The 23,816-nt window shown below is 31.5% G+C and overlaps 2 protein-coding genes across 2 annotated transcripts; one reads left to right on the top strand and one right to left on the bottom strand.

Moving 5' to 3' along the window:
- Window positions 1–13,926: 13,926 nt before the first annotated feature.
- TBG6 (beta-galactosidase 6) lies at window positions 13,927–20,492 on the top strand. The gene is given in 19 exon segments (NM_001247388.3): window positions 13,927–14,350; window positions 14,439–14,534; window positions 14,631–14,743; window positions 14,834–14,900; window positions 15,011–15,103; window positions 15,236–15,379; window positions 15,685–15,773; window positions 15,855–15,960; window positions 16,083–16,170; window positions 16,441–16,559; window positions 16,646–16,810; window positions 16,957–17,135; window positions 17,522–17,631; window positions 17,720–17,829; window positions 18,521–18,631; window positions 18,715–18,828; window positions 18,901–19,103; window positions 19,217–19,553; window positions 19,654–20,492. Coding segments are annotated over 19 exon segments (2,538 nt in total). The 5' UTR covers window positions 13,927–14,179; the 3' UTR covers window positions 19,777–20,492.
- A 212-nt stretch (window positions 20,493–20,704) lies between these two features.
- On the bottom strand, window positions 20,705–22,198 carry LOC101245904 (thioredoxin H-type 2). The gene is made up of 3 exons (XM_004232399.5): window positions 21,967–22,198; window positions 21,201–21,323; window positions 20,705–21,053 (listed from the first exon to the last, which is right to left on the bottom strand). The coding sequence occupies exons 1-3, from the start codon at window positions 22,051–22,053 to the stop codon at window positions 20,907–20,909; spliced, it is 357 nt and encodes a 118-aa protein (XP_004232447.1). The 5' UTR covers window positions 22,054–22,198; the 3' UTR covers window positions 20,705–20,906.
- Window positions 22,199–23,816: the final 1,618 nt, after the last annotated feature.

The raw sequence follows: 23,816 nt of genomic DNA, 5'->3' as shown, positions 1-23,816 counted from the left end.
CATTGACAAAAATTTGCCAGGCGTCTCTCTCCCAGAAGTCTCGCTCGCCACTCTCCCATTCTCGCCTCTCTCGCTTTATACACAGAAGTGTATAATTTCTGTTTCTGTTTTGTATAAAGCGAGAGAAAATTGTATATACACATGCAAAAATGTATATCTTCGTGTTATACACTTAATTATATAATTTACAAACATTTTACTTCAAATATTGCAGAGAAAAAGGCCAAAGAATTATACAATTGTGAATTATACAATTGCAGTGAAATACAAATTTTCTAGCTTTATACAACAGAAGTGTATATATTGTGTTTCTGTTTTTGTATAAAGCGAGAAAAACATATATTTTCTTGCTATACACTTATAATTATGCAATATACATATATTTTAATTCGATTCAACTGTATGCAAAGCTAATTATACAATTGCAGCGAAATAGGCCAGCGAATTATACAATTTAGGCCAGCGAATTATACACTTTTATATGTATAGCGAATTATACAGTTTTTATGTTTGCTATGGAGCGCAATTATGCAAAGTTTGCTATATTATACAAATATGAGTTTTTTGTTTGCTATATGTGAAAGTTGCCCTAGAAAGAAAGGTCCAAATAAACATCTTTGGAACATTATGCAACACTTCTACTTATATATGGAAAATAACAGCTTATTATTATGTCATATTTGAATGTTAATACATACCATAATTCTCTTCATTGTGTACTTGCATGTAGTTATGATGTTAACGATATGTGGAAGCAAGAATGATCATGTTGAGAATGTAAAAAAGTTGAATTAAAAAAAGCATAAAAATATTAATGATTGATTTTACGGCTCGAACTTCTGACCTATACGTCAGACAAGAAGGATTATTAGGATATAAGAACTTTAATGATTACTATCTAATTAAAACCTGATAAACAAGGCATGGATGTCCCGTAATTGTATTATTCCTCAATACCAGTATAATATACAACAATTATTTTGATCGAGTTCCATACCGGTCAATGCTAGTGGTATTAATTAGAGTGTCACAAATTGAAACCTTCCAATTATGGATTTTTTTTAATAATGACTATACAAACAAGTTCACATCATTTTGTCATACAATTAGAAAGAAAAAAAAACATCCCTTAAATCACTTTTTTATGAACTCAACTAGTAATAATGTTCGTCACGTTTTTCTGTGGGTAATATTCTTTCAAGAGCAACATAAAGGGAATATAATTTGTAGATATTGTCGAGTTTTGTGCATACAACTTTTCTTTTTCCTGAAATAAAGGATAAGATTGAGGAGGATTATTCAGCTATCTATAGAAGATGGGACTTCGTAATTCCCATAGATCTGCAATCATACATGGCAGATTAATTTTATAAAAAATTTGTTGACTATTTCCATTAATTTTATGCACCTACATTATAAGTAAAATTTTTATTTTACTTATTCATATATATTTTCGGATTCATTTTTTTCTCTTAGTATCAACAATAATTGCATAAAGAGTTTCAAAACACCAGTAATAAAGTTTTTAGTAGATCAACACTCCTTTCACTTTTACTTGTCACATTTTGACTTAGTACATCCATTAAAATTTATTTGAGGAATAAGTAACAAGTAAAAGTGAACAATGAAGATGAAATAGTACCTCCATCTCTATTTACATGTAATCATTTTAGATTAAAAAAACCAAGTAAGTTTACTATTCTACACTTATTTAATGTTCTTATGAAGTCAAGATTTCAATCAATGAACATTAATTGATTAATTTTAATTAATTAATTTGACCAATGAATATTAATTATTTACTTTATTTTTCAATGTTGATCAAATTTATATATTTTCAAGGCTAATAACCCATAAGAGTAAAATAAGACAAATAATATTATTTATGCATTGATTTGTTAAAACAATAATACTCGTTAAGAAACAATAAATTTAATAAAGTTGGATGACAAAATAATAAACTAGCCCTATTATTAGAGAACTATGTTATAGTGTAATACCGGAGAATTATTATTAGCTAGAGTGAGTATAAAATAGGGGGAGTACATTAAGGGAACGTGGAGGTCTGAGAAACCCATGGGATGTTTCAATTAATTAACGCAAATCACATTTGTACTATCACAGATTTTAAATGCCAACATTTCATATTCAGAAAAAATCACTTCAAAATAATTAGCACTGGAATTAAATATACTCCTAAAACAATTTTAATGTGTTTATTTAATCACATAAAATTGATTACCTAATCAACGTGAAACAATAGTACCCACCAATTTTTAAGAGGAGGTAAAAAATGATGAATCAAGGCTATAACGAAAATACTGCTTAAGGAAAAACTTAGATGTATATGTGAGGCCAAAAGAGAAAAGAAACAAATCAAATAATCGTGTGGCAAATGTCCCTATCATCTATAAAAGACAGAAGTTGGACATAATTAATCAAGTGTCATTTCTCGACAACAAGTCCTTCAATTGTAAGGAATATAATAATACACCTAAAAATATTTTATTATAATTAGATTTCTGGTACCAAAAGAGCCACGTTAAAAAAAAAAGAAAAAAAAAGGGCACAAATATTACTTGGACGTATCCTTGTGGAGTATAATATTAGTCCATATGAACTCCTTCTTTAATGAAATTCTTAAAGAAGCAGCAAATAAATAAAGAGGATAGGAAGCATGGTAATAGAGCAATCACTTTTGTGATTTATTTCTGAGGGAAAAAGAAAGTCCCCATAACTCTTTCGTACTGGAGAAGGCACCCATACTTGATATTTTGTGTCTCCATGCTGGTCCCATTCTATCAGAGGGCATTTGTTTCGATCACTTCACATGCTTAATAATTCTTATAGACATTCTCTTTTTAAATTCTACCAGAAATTATTCCTCCATCTATCATAAAATTAAAAATCGATTTAGTAGTGATAAAGCTAGAATTATTTTACCAGGAGGCTTGTTAAGAAAATGAAAGATTATATATATTAAAAATGGGTTATGTAATGTGTAAATTCCTTGTTCAGCCAGATATAGTTAAATTAGTAAAGGGGCATTTCCGCATTAGGTGTGGCAAAAACTAGTCAGAAAGTATGTACTAATTTGAATGATAGAGGACTAGAGAAGATGCTGAGGAGAAAATAGAAAAGTGGAAAGTGAAAAGTGAAAGAAAAACTAAAGACATGGGGACACAAAATTATGTGAAAATTTTGTAGGCTGAGACAACCAAGGCCCAAATTTTAGGAGATTGACAGTACCCATCACATGCAAAAGAGTAATTGCAAGCATAATCTCTTAGTCTAACGTAATTAAAGAGTCGTGAATATGAAGGAACAATCTTGTGTAGGGGACTTGGAGGCGTGCATAGTCCTAATCAATGGCAACCAAATTAAAATTTTCATTAAATATTTTACAATATGAAAAAATAAAAACATAATGAAATTTAATATTCAACGTATTAAGTATATATGAATAATAAAGAAGAGAATCAAATATACCCTTGAACTATATTTCAGCTCTCAAGTATATCCTTTCTGTCAAACTATAGGATCAAAAATACCCTTCTCATAAACAAAATGTGTTAAACTCCATTTGGATTCCATGGGGATGCCGCATGGCGTGCCAACTGCCACATAAGCCAATAGGGTTCCACTCATGTCACGTAGACTAATAAACTTTCCCCTAATTTTCGTTATTTTTTTCCATTTTTCTTATAATTTAAAAACGATTTCACTGAAGAACATAGTTGCCCCTTTTCCTCATTTCTCCATTTCCGTAATTTGGTATGTGTGATGTAATAGGGAGGCATCTAAAAAGACATCAATTTTGATATCTGTAATGATGGTCAAATTTATCGCGTTAGTTTACGTAGGTTGCTCCGTATAAGAGAATTCAGAGAGTTGCATTTGTGACTTCCATACCCAAGAATCCTTCTAGATTTAATAAAGCTAGCAAAATCAAAACTCTGAGAACAAAAATGAAAATTTTTGCATTTTAGCAAGTGTACCTTTTTCAGCTAGTCTTGTTATTGTGCTAAATAATGAGTGTGTACTGAAGCTTATTCTTGTTGATTATAACAGATGTAAAGGCTTTTGATGTGGTTATATTTTTCCACGTGATGGAGAAGGTGAAACTGTTTCTAAATTTTAAGGGAAATGGAGAAAATTAGGGCTAAGTTTATTAGTTTACGTGGCATGATTGAAATCGTATTGGCTTATGTAGCATCCACATGACGTTTAACATAATCTGTTAATGAAAAGAGTATTTTTGACCCTATAGTTTGGCGGGAAGGGTATATTTGAATCGAAATATAGTTCAAGGGTATATTTGAGCTATTTCGAATAATTCAAGGATATATTTGACCCTTTACTGTAAATAATATAATTTTTTCATCAGATGAGATTTGAATGAACCCACTCAACGACTCTATTCCAGTTCCTAATAACTTAGAGTCAAAATCATAATTTGCTCCATGCATGTGTTTATGTTACTCAACAGTTCTTAAATAGTAATTCACTAATGTGCAATTAGGTAGATAATCAAACAGGTATATACATAAATGTGGTTTACATAAGCAACACTGATATAAATAGAAGTAATTATCAAAATAAGTGATCATGAAGGTGTTTGGGTAAGTTCAAAAAACGGATCAAGTTGGTTATAAACACTTTTTACTTTATTTGAGCTTAATTAGTAAAACATCAAAAGTTGTAAAGTCAACTTGACGCATTACTGATTACTTATTTAATTTACCTAGTATTTGCGTAACCAAACAATGTTAAATCTACGTATGGTTTTAAATCATCAAGTCTAAAACTAGCCAAAGTAAGTGACTAAGACAATTAATTTATCATTAAAAAAAGGTAGGTATTTTATTAAGTAATAATTATTTTTAATAAACTCAAAAAGTATAATAACCAAACAATGAGTTTGGTCGATGAAAACAACTAAAAGTAGAAGATGAATAGATCATATTAGAAGTCCATATCAAGCATATCATAAACATTTAAGTAAATCAAAATACAATGATCTCGTGATGTTTATGTAATTAAGTGGAAAATTTGTGTGTAATTAATTAGGAAGAACACATCATTCATTCCTATACTATACAGTAATACACATTAGCAGTAATAATAATCCAAATCCTACTGTCTCATGTTATTATGAGGTTAAATCATCAAATGTAAAACCCTAGATTCTAGAATCCCTTAATTCACTTGTTATGTCAAAGTTTATACATAGTGTATTCTTGATCCAAAAAATAAAATAAAATAAAAAATCTGAGCAACGTTTAACCGATGAATGCGGGAAGTGGATAACACCAATGATGAGTTAAAGAATTATAAATCATTGAAGATGTCAAAGCCTACTACTATTAATCAACCGTTAAATAATCAATAAGATCAAAAGGTTAAAAACATAACCGTTGAAATGTCACGATTAGTAACTCCTCCTATATCTTGTTTTACCGTTAAAACATAATAACGCTTTGCACCATGGTCGAAAACTAATAATTCAGACATGTAATTTGTGGATTTTAAATAAAGACATAATGATTAATGAACAAGGAAATTATGTTATTAGTCCTACCGAAAGGAAGTAATCACGTCTCTAATTCAAGTAAATAATTATGCATGTTTGTTATCCGTTAATGCTTATCCTTTTGAGCTCAAAAGAAAAAATTGAACAATCCTAATCATAATTATAAGATAGTATTTTAATTAAAGCAAAATAAGTAGCAATTAGAAAACATAAAAAAAAGGTACTACTTTTTCTTTTACTCATTTATAATTAAAATAAAGTAAAGAGCAAACCGAACAGAAGTCAAAGGGTACCAAAATTAACCACGTTGCCCTTCACAAAAATGATAAGATTACCTTTAATTTCTTTTTCAAAACCACGAGTGGTCCGACCAAAGTTTTAATTAACAGAGAATTCACATATAAAATGATTTTTTTTATCCTTAAAAAATATTTTTTGAAGGACCCGTTTGGCCCCAATAATACTTTAAGGAAAAAATTTAGGAAAAACTTGAAAAGTGGTATTTAATTATATAACTCTGTAAATATATTTGTCAAGTATTTCAAGTTCCAAAACACTAAAAACAAATTAGTATTTGGGTCAAGTTCTAATATTTGAAAATTTTAAAAAAATTAAAAATTACCCTAAGCTTCTTTTATAAAAAAATATCCTTTATTTATTAAATCTAATTAATATTTATTATTAACTCGTTCGAAAAAATTGAGTTCTAATTTGAAAAAGAACAACTGAGTTTAATGATTTATAATTATAATTGAATCACTGACAAATTTGAGGACGCGATTAATTTATTGTCTTGCCTATATTATTATTTTGTTATTATTGATTGTTAGCAATTATATTATAAGGTTATTTTTTAACCGAATATATTCATTATAAAATATGAAAATAAATTTGTGAATACTTCCAATAATTTTTAGAACTTGTGAATATAAAACATAGTTTTTGAAATAGTCAAAATTTTAAAGGAAGTTTTTGACCAAACGAATAGTGAAACTTCACCCAAATTTAAATTTTTTGTTATAGATAATTAGAATTTCATGAAATAGTGTATTGAGTTACATATATATTTCAGAATTTGATATATATATATATATATATATATATATATATATATATATATTCTACACGGTTCAAAATTCTAATTTTTCTACTATTTCTGTGGGGTCTAATTCAACTTATGAAAATGAGAAAAATGGAAAAAGAAGATTCTGTAAGAGAGTAACGGCTCGTTTGGATGAGCTTAGTAAAAGCAACTTTAAAAAAATACTTTTGAAAGTGTTGAAACTTATTTTTAAAATAAGCAGTTATGTGTTAGGATAAAAGTGCTGAAGTTAAAAAAAAAATTGTTGATGTGTTTGACAAATAAGTGCTGATAAATAACTTTTTAAATCAAAATGTCTGAAATACCCTTAAAAGTTGTTAACATAATAAAAGTTAATTAATTTATATTTTACAGACATAAATAATTATATTTTGCTATCATTCACATATTTCTTTCTCATCACAAATTATTTATAAGAGGAACATAAACTTATTATAGATTTTAAAGATATATAATTTGAATAGATTAAAGAACGATTTAAGATTTTATTTTAGTTTCATCCATAGATAATAATAATTGTCTATCATTCACATATTTCTTTATTATCACAAATTATTTATGAGAGGAATATAAATTTTTATTTAAGTCATATGTGCAACTTATTTTACATTTTAATAATATATAATTTGAATAGATCACTTGAAAGATTTAAGATTTATTTTATTTTCATTCATTAGTAATAGTAATTGTCTATCATCCACACGTGAAAAAATAGAAGAAATAGATGTTAGGGTTATGTGGGTAATTTGGAGATTGTATAAAAATATTAAGGGCAAAAAGGTAAAAATGTGGTTAACTTAAAACAACTTATAAGTTGGGGGAAAAAAATCACCCCTACCCCTGCTTTTAACTTTTGATTTAAAATAATTTTTTTTTAACTTAAAAGAAGCTATTTTAAGTATTGTCAAACAATCAAATAAGTAAAAAATCAACTTTTAAATCGATTTGACCAGCTTTTAAACTGAGTCAAGCAGACTCTAAAAAAGTGGTGTTATAATCGATACTTACTCGGAAGTAAAAAAGAAGATGCACACCAATTAAGGGTGAGAATTAACGGTTCTTCAGCTCACCGACGCTAACAGAATGAGGGCTTTCTTTGAGACAGAAAAGTTGGGTAGCGGTAATTAAATATGAAGGAGGGGGTCACGGCGTTAATAATTATTGGCGCCATTTATGACTGCCACGTGCCACTTGTTTTTATAAGTGGGCCCCACTCAACAACCTACCGTACTTCTTTTGCCTTTTTTTTTTTTTTTTGGCTTGTAGACTTTTATCACCAATCACGCTTTAAATTTTCATAGACGAGAGCTTTAACATCAAAATGATGGGAATGTTCTTTTATATAATTACTCTTTCCGTCCGGAGTCCGGAATCGATTGTTATATTATGTTTATTGAAAATTTATTTAATTAAATTTTAAAGATAAATTAAATTAAATTTAATATTTTAAATAAAAAATTAAATATTTTAAAATTATATGAAAATTATTATAAATTATAATTTTTTAAATATTAATATGATGAAAAATACATTTTAAAATGTTAATCAAAATTTTTATAGTTTGATTCTAAAAATAGAAATTGTGATAAACAATACTGAATGAAAGATGTATAATTTATAAATTAATTATTTTTATACAAATACATAACCTTATCTAATTCTAATATAGGAGACGGGATGACAATAGATTTAACTTGTGTATCATAAACTTATTTGAAACTTTAATAAAATAATATGATTTATATAAAATACTTATGGTGTCGAACTAGTGTATATACTGGTTTTAATTTGAAATGATGCAACAAAGGAAGATTTGTTTACTGCAGCTAAAAAAAAAAGAACCTCAAACAACACAATGAGTATTCATTCAATTGACAATTCGACAAAGACTGACCAACCATTCATTTTCGTCCACGCTTAATTGCTTAATTACTCTTCTTTTTTTTTTTGAAATGGACATATTGAATTTTTATTTATTCTAATTATTGTATCTTCATTTATTAATACAGAAAAAATGGTCATCGAGAACCAATCAGTACTTAAAAAAGATGAATGATCTCTTTTTCTTTTAGGTATAATTTAAAATAGAGTTTTCATGAGCAGACCCAACTAACATAATTACTGTTTTCACCCTGGTGTTTTGTTGAAGTAGGGAACAGTCTTTTATCATAGCATAGGACCTATTTACATGGTATTAATTTCTTTATTATTATTGCAAAACCTGAAATTAATTAGTAGGAGTATGATCATGTGCAAATTAAAACTTAAGTTATGACCCTTTCACTTTGGATGGTCCCATGCGTTAGCCATGCCATAGCTTTATGGGATTTATGATGTTTTGATAACTTACCACTATTGGGTTGCTAACAAGATTTCAAATGATTGGTTAAATTTATTTTTTTGATAAGAGAAAATTAATCTTCTATATTTACTTACAACAAAGAAAAAATTGAAAGAACAATACATTTGTTTCAAATCAGACAGTCTCTAACATTGATTTTAATTCACACAAAATTTAAATGTGTTTCAGATTCAGTAAACTCTATCTTTCTTTGATTCACTTATTACAAATTTCACACTAATTATTTAATTTGATACATTACAAACTCAACCTTTCTTTTTTAGTAATAAAAATCTTATGATGACGTGAAATCGATCGCCCAGACTTACAATATATTTTTTTTCCATATAACCATTGTAAAATTTAAATATCTCAACTATAGTAGTTAAAAGTTAATATAATTGAGGAAATGGTCTCTAGTGATTAACCACAAAGCATGATATAATTAGGTAAATCCCATGAGAATATCTATGTCATTTGCTCAGCCACATTCACCCCACTGATGCTGGATTAGATTCTTTCTTTACTTCCTTTATAACTAACAAATTATTGATTTTTTTTGTACCGACTTAAGATAAAATGTGAAGGAACTCTATAAGAATACCTAAAAATGAGCTTTTAGCAACTAGTGGACTACTAATTAAACTAGTTTAATGTTTAATTAATTGACATGTTTAGTGTTAAGCAAAGAAGCATTAGCGAGACAGAATCTGCAATCTGCCCGTTCATCACGCCGTCGAAAGCTTAAAAAGCGTAATGGAAAAGTTAACAAAAGCAACAAAAAAGGCTTACGACTCCTATTATTTTGACTCCCAAAAGACTGCAGCAACCACTAATTAGGATCCAATGTTTATTACTAATTTAATTTACAATTTGGGCTCTAAACCAAACAATTAGTAATTAAACAAAAAGGAAAAGAATAATCAATTCAATTTGTCTTGCTTCTTTTGACCAAAGAACAGATTTAAAAATGCCCTTTTTTGTCTGAAACAATTAGAAGTCATGTATAGATTCCGTGTAACAACTAATAAATTGTAACTTCACTCTAATCTTACTTCTCTTTTGAGATTGACCATACTTAAAGTTTCGTAATTAGGGACATGTTTGAGGTTAACTTGACAATAAAGTAAAAAACGTTAACTTGCAACGTTACTTAATTAAGCTTGCTTCAATATTTATTGATTGTATGAGTTCTAATATTGGACGTTGTTAATATTTTTCTAATGCTATTTAAATGGAACTCCTAACAACATCTGATCTGTTTCACAACTAAGTTTAAGGTTATATTGACAATGAAGGAAAACATCAACTTGTAAGGTTGCTAATTAATCTCGCTTCAATATTCAAATATTTAATAATTTCATGAATTTTCTAATACTATAACGTTAAATAGATTAAAATAGAGCTCCTAACAATATATGATCTGTTTTACAACTAAAATTTTAATGTTAACTAGTTGGTGATTGTGAAAATAAATCTCAGGCCTAACTCGCACTCCACAAGTTATCTCACTCAAAGGGAGGAGGATTACACAGACTTTATATGGTGTCTACTCATCTCATTTACCTCAAAATGTAAGACTTTTACATTTTTTAACAATGTCGCTTATTTCAATTAAAATTTTTAACTTCATTAAATGTCTAAATGTGAGATCTATTTATTGATCTAGACTATCGTAAAATGTAAATCATCCAAATTCAACCCAAGTACTCATTTATTTGTTGGTAACTTTGACATACCTTGGCATACGAAGAAAAAAGAACCATTGTGTAATTGAACCCATAAACTTTGACTATTTATTTGTTTGTTTTGTTGAACTCCAGTAACGTGAAGTGATATGTTAGGCCAGAATCTGATAATTAGGGATACTGACCTTATTGCAAAAAAAAAAAAAAGAAGCTACTCCTATTACTCATTTTAATATTGTATTTAATAATGTTTTCACAACTAACATTTATGATAGGAAAAGCATTATATTATAGCATGAAATAATTGCCAATTTTCATGCTATGTTTCGGGTAATGGAGAATTATATATATTTATATTCATTCTCATGTAAAAGTTTCAGTATATTATACATACAATTTTGCTCCATTATGATATATACTAAAGCAATTTTAAAATAGAATATTGAAGTAGAACCATATATATAGTATTACTATTACTTTCTGACTCACACAAATTACCTTAGTTCTCCCCTTGTGGGGGACCTCTCTTTTTATTACTCTCCTGTTACAAATGGAAATAAACTAAACTCTTTTAAATTTTGTGATATAAAATGAAAAAAATATATTAAATGTATTAAAATATCGTCTTAAATATGTTAAGTAAAAAGTTAAAATTTTAGAAGTTTTTAAAAAAGAAAAGGAAAGTATCATTTCTTAGAAATGAACTAAGAAAATAAACCAAACAAAATGAAACAATAAAGTAATAGACAACAAAGTTTTATTTTATTTTTTTTTAAAAAAAGGAACAGAAACATAAAGAAAGTTTAATTAGTGGAGTAGCTTTTCAATTTCCAACTACTTGCTCCCACCATTTTATATTAAGAATTAGCATTTTCTTGTTGATTCTTGACATGTGTTATAGAGTTTAAACCAAATATATTGGGCAAGTTTGACACTCAATTAGTAAGAAATAAGTACATGTAAACTTAGGTGGGGGTTGTGCGCAAACGCCATGGAACTAGAAAATGACATAATTTTGGGAGACACTGACAATATACTGCATTGATATATCAAAAACGACATTCATGAAATTAAAATATGTGTAGTGGCCTAGCTGTAATTTCTGTGGATTATTGTCAAGTAGAAAAAAAAAAAAGACTAGTTATTGAGTTTTACTCTTTCTAAATGAAAATGACTGACCAATTTATTTTTGGATGTAATGTAAACACACGTACTAGTTTGCTTCAACATGGATTATTATACATAGACTATAGTTGTGGTGTGTCACAATTCGGCCTAAACATTTTTGTGAACGACTTGTACTACTTCCTCTCTTATAGGAATTAGCTACATACATTTATTATTCACTCAATAAATAAATAAATTATCGAAACATAACATATGTTACTGAATAACTACTACTTATCTCTAGTTCGTTATTATTTTAAATTTATTTTATTTAATTCAGGTTGACTTGATATTTTTTTAAAAAGACATTATTTAGCGGTTTCTTTTATTAAAATTAGACAGTTTAACGCATAAAATATCCTGTTGATATTTATTATTATTATTAATTATGCTTTGAAAAATTGTAGTGATTAGAGAGATGCGGTTCCTCCGATCCTTGTTATTAATTAGCCAGTTTTAACCAGAATAATTTAATTAAAAAATTATATTCTTATTGTTTTAGTAAATCATATGGAAGCATTCAAAGAGTAATCTAAGTTAAAGTGTACCATTGGTGTAATCATACGAATTTCTTAGTGGATGTAACCAAACATTAAACAACATATCAAAAGGCACCAAGGGAGTAATATATTATGTATAATTAATAATTTTTTTAAAATTAAATTAGTCAATTTACCAAACAACTAGCTAAGCTAGTAACTCCAATATAATTTGGAATCATGTGAATTGAGTGATCAGTTGGGAAAGTGACATTAATTCATGATGTCTAAATATCTTAAGATTGGACACTTGACCATCTTCTTTGTTTGACACAAATCAAATTATTGTATTTTATGTACTATTGCTAATTGTTCTGTCGGTGAGGTGAGCTCTTTATAACTCAATAACCAATTTCTGTATAATAATGGATGCTACGTATACACACTATACGAAAGCTTTCACGTTTAGTTAACTCTATATAATATTTGTCGTTTTCTTTTTCACATTTTATGTGCTTTTTGTTTCTGGTGAAACACACATACATTATTTATTAACTATAAAATTTTTAGTGTTTTGTTTTTTATTTTTTAACTTGATGTTTGTATTGTAATTTTTTAAACAAAAATGACAGTATACCTCTATTTTAAATCTTTGTTGTTACTGAATTTTGAGATTACGTTATATACCTTGTTAGCGTATTTTTAAAAAATAAATAAAATTTTATTGAGAATAAAAGAAGAAATTTCTAAATAAATTAGTTTGACCAGAAAAAATAAAATGGAACCGGTCGATACTTTCACGAGACTTGGTCAGAAGTTAAAAATTTTCAAATCATTTAAAATATTCTCGTTAGATCAGATTAAGAATCAAAGATTTCATTTTTAATTAATCACAATTAAATGAGACCCGAAAATATACATTCGTGTGTCAGCTCGGTGGATCTAAAATCTATAAATCCAGGTGTACAATTTTGACCATCAGCAGTGACAGCTAGGAAAACAGTTGAAAAATAAAAATAAAATTGATACTGTAACAAATAAGTAAAATACAACTCTTTCCTTGTTAGCAAAATATTTTTTAACAAATATTATGAAAATAAAATCTAGCCATATGTTTCCCACTAATTAATTAATGACCCCGCTAAACCTGCACAAATTTCATTAATGCGCCAAAATCACTCTCTTCCCTCCACTTCAAAACCTTACACTTTATTTTCAATTTTCAACCAATTAAAAATGAAAAAAAAAAATAGAGCAGTGGGAAAAGCTTCTTAGATTTACACATGATATTCTTGTTTCCTTTTTTTCTGTTTGTCAGCTTCTTTTACTACTCCATGTGCTTTTATCGAGTACTGCTGAATGAATGTTCTCTTCGTAATTAAAATCACGAAATTAAATATCTCATATTATTACAATCAGATAAATAAATTAAAACGAAAGAAATAACATAATTAAATTATTTTAGTAATTTCTTTTTGAGGGTTGAGCTCAGAGTCACGCACTGATGACTCTCTCTCTCTCCCTTTTTTATTTTTCTTGGCAATAGTGAAATTAAAGCTGTACATTACAACTGTCTCTCTATATATAAACTTGTATTTCCATCACTTCCAAGACTTGCACATTATAGTTTTGAGGTGGAGGAAGAGGCAATTACTTGGACACAAGCACTGTGGTTGATCTTCAAAGCAAAAGTGGACTGACTTGCTGTGCACCCACATTGCAATTAAGCCTACCCTCCATAAATTTTCACCTTTTTGTTCCAAGATTCTTGATCTTGCTTCAAATTTCCCTCCACCCAGAAAGGAAAGTTGTGTTCTTGGATGTGTTTGTAAGATTAAAAAAAAAAGAGAAAAAAAGGGAGGTGGAATCATGGAGGTTAACTCACTTCAGAAGTGGGTTCTGCTATGGTGTATAGTATTGTTTATTAGCTCTGGGTTGGTTCACTGTGATGTTACATATGATAGGAAAGCTATTGTGATTAATGGGCAAAGAAGATTACTTTTCTCTGGTTCTATACATTACCCTAGAAGTACCCCTGAGGTACTTCAATTCTTGCCCATTTATGCTCTCTTTTTTCTTTTTACTGTGAAAGTGTTTATGAAGTGAGCTTTAAAATGTGGTTTTGTAGATGTGGGAAGATCTGATAAACAAGGCAAAAGAAGGGGGTTTGGATGTGGTTGAGACCTATGTCTTTTGGAATGTTCATGAGCCTTCTCCTGGCAATGTACTTCATTCCTTTCTTATTTCTGTTCAAATTAGCTTGTCTTCATTCATGTTTTGTGCTCAAAGATTAAATCTTTTTTTTTTTGGGTGTTTTCAGTACAATTTTGAAGGAAGATATGACCTGGTGAGGTTTGTAAAAACGATTCAGAAAGCAGGGCTGTATGCTCATCTTCGAATTGGCCCTTACGTTTGTGCAGAGTGGAATTTTGGGTACATTTCTTCTTTTTTTCTCTCTCTTCACTAGATCTATAAAACATGTTCATACCAAGAGGTACTAATTTTTACTGTTAAATTCCACAGAGGGTTTCCAGTATGGCTGAAGTATGTACCTGGCATTAGCTTCAGAGCTGATAATGAACCTTTCAAGGTTTCAGCCTTCTCCTGAAAATAATTGAAAAAAAAGAAATTCACCATTAGAAGATTATCATTTTAAATGGAGGATAGTTAATGAAATTTAATTGTTTTATGGATTGACAGAACGCAATGAAAGGGTATGCTGAGAAAATTGTTAACTTGATGAAGAGTCATAATCTTTTCGAGTCTCAGGGTGGTCCAATCATACTCTCACAGGTTGTTTATCTTTCAGGATTTTTTATTCCAATTAGTTCATTATACTCTACAATTCTTGTGTTTGCTGAAGCCTAATTCCACTAAAACTAGTTCAATTCTCATGTAACCTTTCTGTCTGATCTGCTACTGCAGATTGAGAATGAGTATGGGCCTCAAGCCAAGGTACTTGGAGCACCGGGACATCAGTATTCAACATGGGCTGCAAATATGGCAGTTGGATTAGACACAGGCGTCCCATGGGTGATGTGCAAGGAAGAAGATGCACCAGATCCTGTGGTAAGCAAACATAGTTGTTAGAGCTTCCCATACTCCATTTGGCTTTGTTTTGTAGCATGTTCTAGTTTAGTTTAACTTACATACACCTGTCAATCTTGCTATAAAAGTTACCTGTAATTAGCTTTTAAATGACCTAATTTTACACTTAAGTGCATATTAGTTAACCTCCTCCTAATGAGCCAAACAGTTCTGCTCTTATCGATCCTCTCCAATTTTGCTTCAGTTTCTAATAAAAATCCAAAAATTTTACAACTGATTAGCTCTCTACAACTTCTTAAACAACTTTTTCTTATTGCTGATAACAGATCAACACATGCAATGGTTTCTACTGTGATAATTTCTTCCCAAACAAACCATACAAACCTGCAATTTGGACTGAAGCTTGGAGTGGATGGTAAATCTTGTCTCTTCCTTTAAACTTTTGATTATATTTGAAGTTGGGTCATTTTTGACTTGTTTTCTCAATAAATTTAAGGTTCTCGGAATTTGGCGGTCCCCTTCATCAGAGACCAGTTCAGGATTTGGCATTTGCTGTTGCCCAATTTATACAAAGAGGAGGATCTTTTGTTAACTATTACATGGTTAGTTCCATTTCACTACTTCGGCTAATGCCTGATGTGGAGAAGTCATACTTCTTCTTTATAAATCGAAAGCATGCTTGAAGTCCCATATAGTAACAACATTTCCTCTCTTTGCCTAACAGTACCATGGGGGCACGAACTTTGGACGCACTGCGGGTGGGCCATTCATCACTACCAGCTATGATTATGATGCTCCAATTGATGAGTATGGTGAGTGTAGAGCTGTTGTTTCCTCTTTACTTCTCTTCTCTTGTAGATTTAAACTCACATGCCTTGAGTATTATTTAAGGAGTTGTGATGGTCTTCGAAATTGTGGATTGTTTCAGTGAGACCATGTTTCCTTCACTGATATTTGTTCTATAAGGATTTCCTTCTCTAATTTGTGTACGCTTTAAAAGCTTTGTAGCATAAAAATTTGCCTGTCATTATTCAATTCCGCTTAACTGTAAGGAGTCCTTTAAACTCCCTTCCATTCAACAGGTTTGATCAGACAGCCAAAATATGGTCATCTCAAGGAGCTTCATAGAGCTGTCAAGATGTGTGAGAAATCCATAGTTTCTGCAGATCCAGCAATCACATCCTTGGGAAACCTTCAACAAGTACATAATTCTGCATAAACATCTGTAATCTTGTAACTATGGTTCATTGTAATTTGTCTCTCATTGAATATTCTCTGTTGCTGTAGGCATATGTGTACTCTTCAGAGACAGGGGGTTGTGCAGCTTTCTTGTCAAACAATGACTGGAAATCTGCTGCTAGAGTAATGTTCAATAATATGCACTATAATTTGCCTCCTTGGTCCATTAGCATCCTTCCTGATTGCAGAAATGTAGTCTTCAACACGGCCAAAGTACGTAATACACCCGTGTGGGAACTTCTGTACATTCAATAGTACTCATGAGCTGCTTTAGCATCCTCCGAAAGATATAGTTCATTTATGCTACTCGCTGACAACTCTGAAAGCAAGGATTTAACAGCTTTTAAATTCATATGTAGGTTGGAGTTCAAACATCAAAGATGGAAATGCTACCGACTAACTCAGAGATGCTATCTTGGGAGACTTACAGTGAAGATATATCTGCATTAGATGACAGCTCATCAATTAGGTCTTTTGGTCTCTTGGAGCAAATAAATGTAACCAGAGATACAAGTGATTATTTGTGGTACATAACTAGGTGAGTTTGGTTTTGTATCTGACTATTAAACCTGTTTCCTCGATTTGCCTCTCATGGGGAATTGGATTGTCTGCCAGTGCAAATGTTTTATTGCTCATCTCTTTTTACTGCACGACGTGTCTGAAGAGAAGGGGAGAATGGGAAGGGGGTTACAGGTGGAGGGTGGATTGTCTTGAAGTACCTCCTTTACAGAGAATAATGTGTTTTAATCTTCTAGGAAATTAAGTAAATGTTCCACTCGCTCGAGGAGTATTTCTAGATGAATTGACACTTTCGGTTCTCATATTACTCATCCTTGCGACCTCTCCTACTTCTTTGAACGCTTGTGACCTGAAAGCTGAAATTTTAGCTTTATGTGACATGTATGATGTTTTCCTCTGTTACAGTGTTGATATTGGTTCAACTGAGTCCTTCTTGCATGGTGGAGAGCTCCCTACTCTTATAGTTGAGACAACAGGCCATGCTATGCATGTGTTTATTAATGGTCAGCTCTCAGGTAATGCAGTCAATGTTACTTCATCAAAAGTATCTATGATTATGCTTAAACTTGCTAATTTCAATGAATGCTCCTACACATTTTAAAGGTTCTGCATTTGGGACAAGGAAGAATAGGAGATTTGTATTTAAAGGAAAAGTCAATCTTCGTGCTGGCTCAAACAGAATTGCACTGCTTAGCGTGGCTGTCGGGCTGCCGGTTAGTTAATCCTCACCTTCGGTCTTCCAAATAGCATGCATACCTGAGGTCAATTCAAGTTTGAGTAACTCATGAAGAAAATAAAATAAGTTTCTACGGTTAAATAGCTTCAAATAAAGTCAACAATAAGTGTTGAGCATCACTAACATATATCAGAATCATTAATCAGCTGCAGTATCACTGATTACTATGCTAGCGCAAAAAACAAAATGCTGGTACCAGCAAGTGAAGAAAAGAAATAATTATTAGAGGTTACAATGTTGCATAGCTTAAAACTATTGAGCATGGGTTAATGGCTACTTTCGGCAGAGTTAATGATAATTTGTAGACAACGTTTTTCCTTATTACCGCTGGGATTGGCAAAAGCATGAAACTTAAGCGCACAAGAAAATACAGCCTCACGTTGCTTACCTTGCAGTGTAAGAAGGCCATTGTGCATTCTTTGATTGCTATATACCCGTGTGAGAGGAAGGTAATGTAAATTCTCCTTTCCCAGCAGTAAAGGGATAGGAAAAAGTCTTATCAAAAAAGAAGGGATAGAAAACCAGTTCATCAGTGCAACTAGCTATTATCATCATGATCACTGATATGTTGAAGCAACACTTTGTAGCCTATTTACTGTCGTGAGATCATTTATACATTCTTTTTTAATGTACTCTTGATTCTTAATATTTCTTTTTGTTTTCTGAAGAACATTGGTGGACATTTTGAAACATGGAGCACTGGCGTACTAGGTCCTGTTGCAATTCAAGGACTTGACCATGGAAAATGGGACTTGTCCTGGGCAAAGTGGACATATCAGGTGCACTAACTTATAGCCCTATTGTTCAATCAATCATCAATTACTTCAACTGCAACCTTTAACTGATATGGACTTACTAACAGGTTGGGCTTAAAGGGGAGGCCATGAATCTTGTTTCGACAAATGGTATTTCTGCCGTTGACTGGATGCAAGGTTCATTAATTGCACAGAAACAACAACCCTTGACATGGCATAAGGTATGAAACTAGGAGTTAGGTTCCAAAGATGCAATTGATGGTAGTCATGTCTTACAACTCATCATATTGCAGGCTTACTTCAATACACCCGAAGGAGATGAGCCATTGGCTTTGGACATGAGCAGTATGGGTAAAGGTCAAGTATGGATTAATGGCCAGAGTATTGGTAGATATTGGACTGCATATGCTACTGGAGATTGCAATGGGTGCCAATATTCTGGAGTTTTTCGGCCTCCAAAATGTCAACTGGGATGTGGGGAACCAACTCAAAAATGGTAAGCCACTTCTTCCCAGCTATACACTGCTTCCTGACAATTTGACAGAACACCATAAATAACTGGAAACTGGAGGTCCTTGTACTGGTAACTTGAAGATTTTATTTTTTCAGGTACCATGTTCCTCGGTCTTGGTTAAAACCCACTCAAAATCTGTTGGTGCTTTTTGAAGAACTTGGCGGAGATCCCACAAGAATTTCTCTCGTGAAAAGATCAGTCACTAACGTATGTTCGAATGTAGCTGAATATCATCCAAACATTAAGAACTGGCAAATTGAGAACTACGGCAAAACCGAAGAGTTTCACCTACCCAAAGTTCGCATTCACTGTGCTCCTGGTCAATCTATTTCCTCCATTAAATTTGCAAGCTTCGGAACTCCTCTCGGAACCTGTGGGAGCTTCAAGCAAGGAACTTGCCATGCTCCCGACTCACACGCCGTTGTAGAAAAGGTACCCTCAGCGACAAAAATAAATTGTTTACTTTAGTTCAGCCACTCACTCGGCAGCCTAATTTCACTTGACTCACATTTTGTTCTTGTAACTTTGCCAGAAATGTCTAGGACGCCAAACATGTGCTGTGACAATATCAAATAGCAACTTTGGAGAAGATCCCTGCCCCAACGTACTGAAGCGGTTGTCTGTAGAAGCACATTGTACACCTACTCAGAATTGAACAGTAAAAAAAAGAAAAGTTGTTCAGATGTTGCGTAACTTAGTGTACACCCATGAGGAAAAGGCTAGTGAGGTAAGAATAAACTGTGAAGCAAAGGAAATAGGAGGTAGTAGTTTGGTTGGTGAATGTTGTCAAGGAAAACTCCTGATACACGTTCATTAGGTAGTACTCTAAATTTTGGGGGTGCCGAAGGGGACTCTGTGAAGATAGCATATTTATACACGAGTTTGTAGATTGTTGGGAGTTCCAAAATGCCACTCCCATCTTAGAGTCTGGTCCCTTTCTGCTTTTAAATTGGAAATATGGACCGGATAAGGTCATTTATGTACTGTTTAGTCAGTGTGATAGCTTGTCTTCCTGGGAAAACCAAACCCCTTAGGTTCATGTTAGGAACGGATCCTAACATGAACCTTTATAGTCGTCTGTGATGTGCTGTTGGCAGAAAGAATTCAATGGAAAAGTGTAATTTGCATCTACGTTGTCTTTCATTTTCATGTAACCTAGCGCCATATATGAGCATGTTAATTAAGCCTAAACAGAAGTACATGGGACGGGACTCATGACACTCACCAAAGCATTTCTCTTGTAAGGTACCATTGTTCCGTTTTGAGTTCACACCCTGCATCCATTTTTTATGGTTCGATTGCTGATGTCTTCACCCTGTGCTTGGATTATTCAACTCTTCTTACAACAAACTGAACAGAAGTTTGCAGTTCAAATTTTGATTTTCATTACCATCAATCTTCTGTGCTAGTTGATGTCTTTTTTCACAGTAGAACTCCCCAGGATATATTCAAATGTGTTATTTTGAAGACTGGAGTCGACTTATTAGGTTACACTTGTGTCAGTCGAGGCAAGTGGTTCACCAACAGTACACTTGGATATTGTTACACGGACAACATAAACAATTGAAATGGAAAAACACCCATTGAAATAACTAAGGACCACGTTTATCATTCAACGCAAAAAATCCCTTTTTTGATTAGATACGGAATAGTGCAAACTGCAGAATAATATTTGACTAATAATAAGAACTTGCAATATCCAACAAAAATTAAACTGATTCTTGCTCATATAAAGATAGATGTCACTCAACCAAGTGCAATATAATAGGGAGTAAAACTAATTAATTAGGCTGATGAGGTACTACTGATGTGCTTGGCAATGGTCTGCTGCAGCTCATCTTTTTTGGCTCCTACCACCTTATCAACGATCTTCCCCTCCTTGATGAACATGAAGGTTGGCATCGCCTCCACGGCCCAATCAGTAGCTACCGACTGCGACGAGTAAGTAAGACATCATCAGGATCATTCGTACTAGGAAATTTACTTCCTTATATGTTGAATCACATTGTTAGGTAAACATTAATAGAGTCTTAGTTATATGCCACCAAACGTATTAAATGTTCGGCTCCATAATTTTACCTTCAATTCATCCACATCCACCTTCAGGAAGGTAACAGTGGGTATCTTCTTGGCCAACTCTGCAAGGAATGGAGCAATGAACTTGCAGGGACCACACCAGGAAGCAGTAAAGTCCACAACTAACTGCAACATTAGTAAATATGATTAAAAAAAATTTGATGAGGGGTAGTATTACTAGCACAAAACTAGACACGATCAATCAATCCATGCCTAAATGAATCACCCAAACGATAATCATACACAAGTACTGAACAGGAGTTAAGAACATCAAGATCACTGATAGAAGTAAGTCATTGGTAAAATCTCTTTTTTCGAAATAAACATATGTTATGTTCTCATCGATGTGAAACACGGATGAGCCTAAACAATAAAAATCTTTTATTGTGGGTGCATTGATGGAATATTCTCTACATTGTAGAGAAAATAAATAAATTGGGAAACGATGTCGAGATTTTAATCCTCAATTCATAATGGAGATCAACAAACCGAACAAGAAACTAAAATGTGTAAAAAAAAACATACGATTTTGCTAGATTCAAAACGAAACAGAACGATGTGCAATCGGTTTATATAATCATATAAAACACAGAGCCCAATTTTCTTTTTAACAGTTTCCAATTCCCGATCTCGACAAACCCACGCCAAATCAAGATTCGATCCGTCATAACATACAGCAAGAAACTCAACGATGAACGAAGAAATTAATACTCCATATTGATATCATACAAGAAAAGAAAACAACAAAAAGAGAAAAGACAAGAGTTACCAGTTTTTTGTTATCAATTCCCTTTTGGAGATGCTGGTGCCATTCATCAACGGTGTGGACGCCAAAGACTTGTCCCCCCTCTGCCATTTCTCTGAGTTGTTCTTTTTCTCTATCGGCTTCGCAAAAATTAGCTTACCAAACAAGAAAGCTCTGCGCATTTGGATCGGCTCTCTTCGTCTTATATAGAGCTTAGATTAGGATGGAAGCAAGAAGATTCTATACATTTACATATATGCCCCTACTCGCACTTTTTTTTTTTATCCTAGGCCAATGGAATACGTGGACGGAAACAAACAAAAATTTTATTTTTATTTTAAACTTTTTGAGATCATTGATTTTGATTTTATAACATAACTTTCTTAATTTTTTCATATAAATATTTTTGAACATTAAAAGGATGAGCAAATCTTGGTGATTTCATATATTGTGATTACCTTATTTATTTTTAATTTAGTATAATTAAATTAATTTGGATGATTATTATATAGATTGAGTAAAACTATAATATAATATTTGGGGGTAAGTTTAGCTGACAGAACTTATATGATAAGATAGATATGAACAAATATAATGTATTTTCAAGTATCAAATAATTAAGAAAAAATTAGATTATTCTCATTTCGTTTGTCACTATTTGAAAATCTCTTTTGCTTTATTTTCTTGACTACTAGGATGTTTTAATTTGTCAGGTTATTTCTGGTCTGTCCACGAATTCAATAATAATTTGAATGGTGACCCTATTCAAAAATTCTCATATCTACGCTTATTTTTGACTCTCAGGAGTATTTAAAAGATTGACAATAATATGTATTGTATTAGAGTAGGATATATGAAATGAAAGTTGCACATTCACTATCAATGTGTGATAAGAACATATCACACAAGACTTAAAAGTAGGTTTTATGAAGTAGCTATTAGACTTTATGAACATGTAAGGTTCGTCATTAGGCTTTTAAGTTCCATTTCATGTGCATAAGCAAGTCAAGTTGACATAGCTTATATTTGCTGATAATCTTATGGAATTTTCTAAAAAGAAAGTTAATCACTGATAAAATGTTTGAAGCACTAGCACATTTTAGCCACCTCAGATCATCGACTAAGAGGGAAGCTAAAGAAGAAATATTCGGTAGAATTGACTTTACACTTGGCTCATTTTTCAGATATATGAATTACCTTTGTTCTCCCAAAAGTGATCGAAGATAGAATGCCATCAATTGATTGCCAAAATAACACACCAAATAAATGCCACTTATTCGAAGAAGTTATCATACACATGAAGATTGCAAGTGATATCATCACTCCTATTTCCATTACATAGCTTGGGAGAATTTGTCTCTGTACTACCCCAAAATGTCGTTTAAGAGGTAAACAAAATTTGGAAGAATTACTTATGAGACAATAGCAATGATGCCTTGTTTACTTGGGAGAAGGTTTGGACACCTAAAGTGCTCAACATTAATGTTTGTCATGGCTTGAATATTGCTTCAACGCGAAATCTATTATGACAATTAATTAAGCATTGAGAATCTTTGTGGATAAATATCGTTTATATGAAATCAGATGATAATGTTGTCCCTTCAAACAATAATTGATACCGAAGGAAATTAAATAACTTGAAGAATGAAATGAAGCATTGATATACCCAAGATAGATATAACCTAACATTGAAGGAAGATAAAGTATCACCACAAGTTACATTATCGTCATTTAGCCACAAAACCTTTGAAATCTGCTACACTAATATGAAATACTATATATAAAAAAAGATAATAATAATATAAAATAGTATAGCACAACCAAGGCACAAGTTTAATTTGTGGTTAGCTACATTGGACTAATTCATTTCTAAC

This window comes from Solanum lycopersicum, chromosome 2 (genome assembly GCF_036512215.1).
Source record: "Solanum lycopersicum chromosome 2, SLM_r2.1".
Lineage (NCBI taxonomy): Eukaryota > Viridiplantae > Streptophyta > Magnoliopsida > Solanales > Solanaceae > Solanum > Solanum lycopersicum.
The sequence above is the reverse complement of the archived record's forward strand: the minus strand, read 5'-3'. Positions and strand labels throughout refer to the sequence as shown.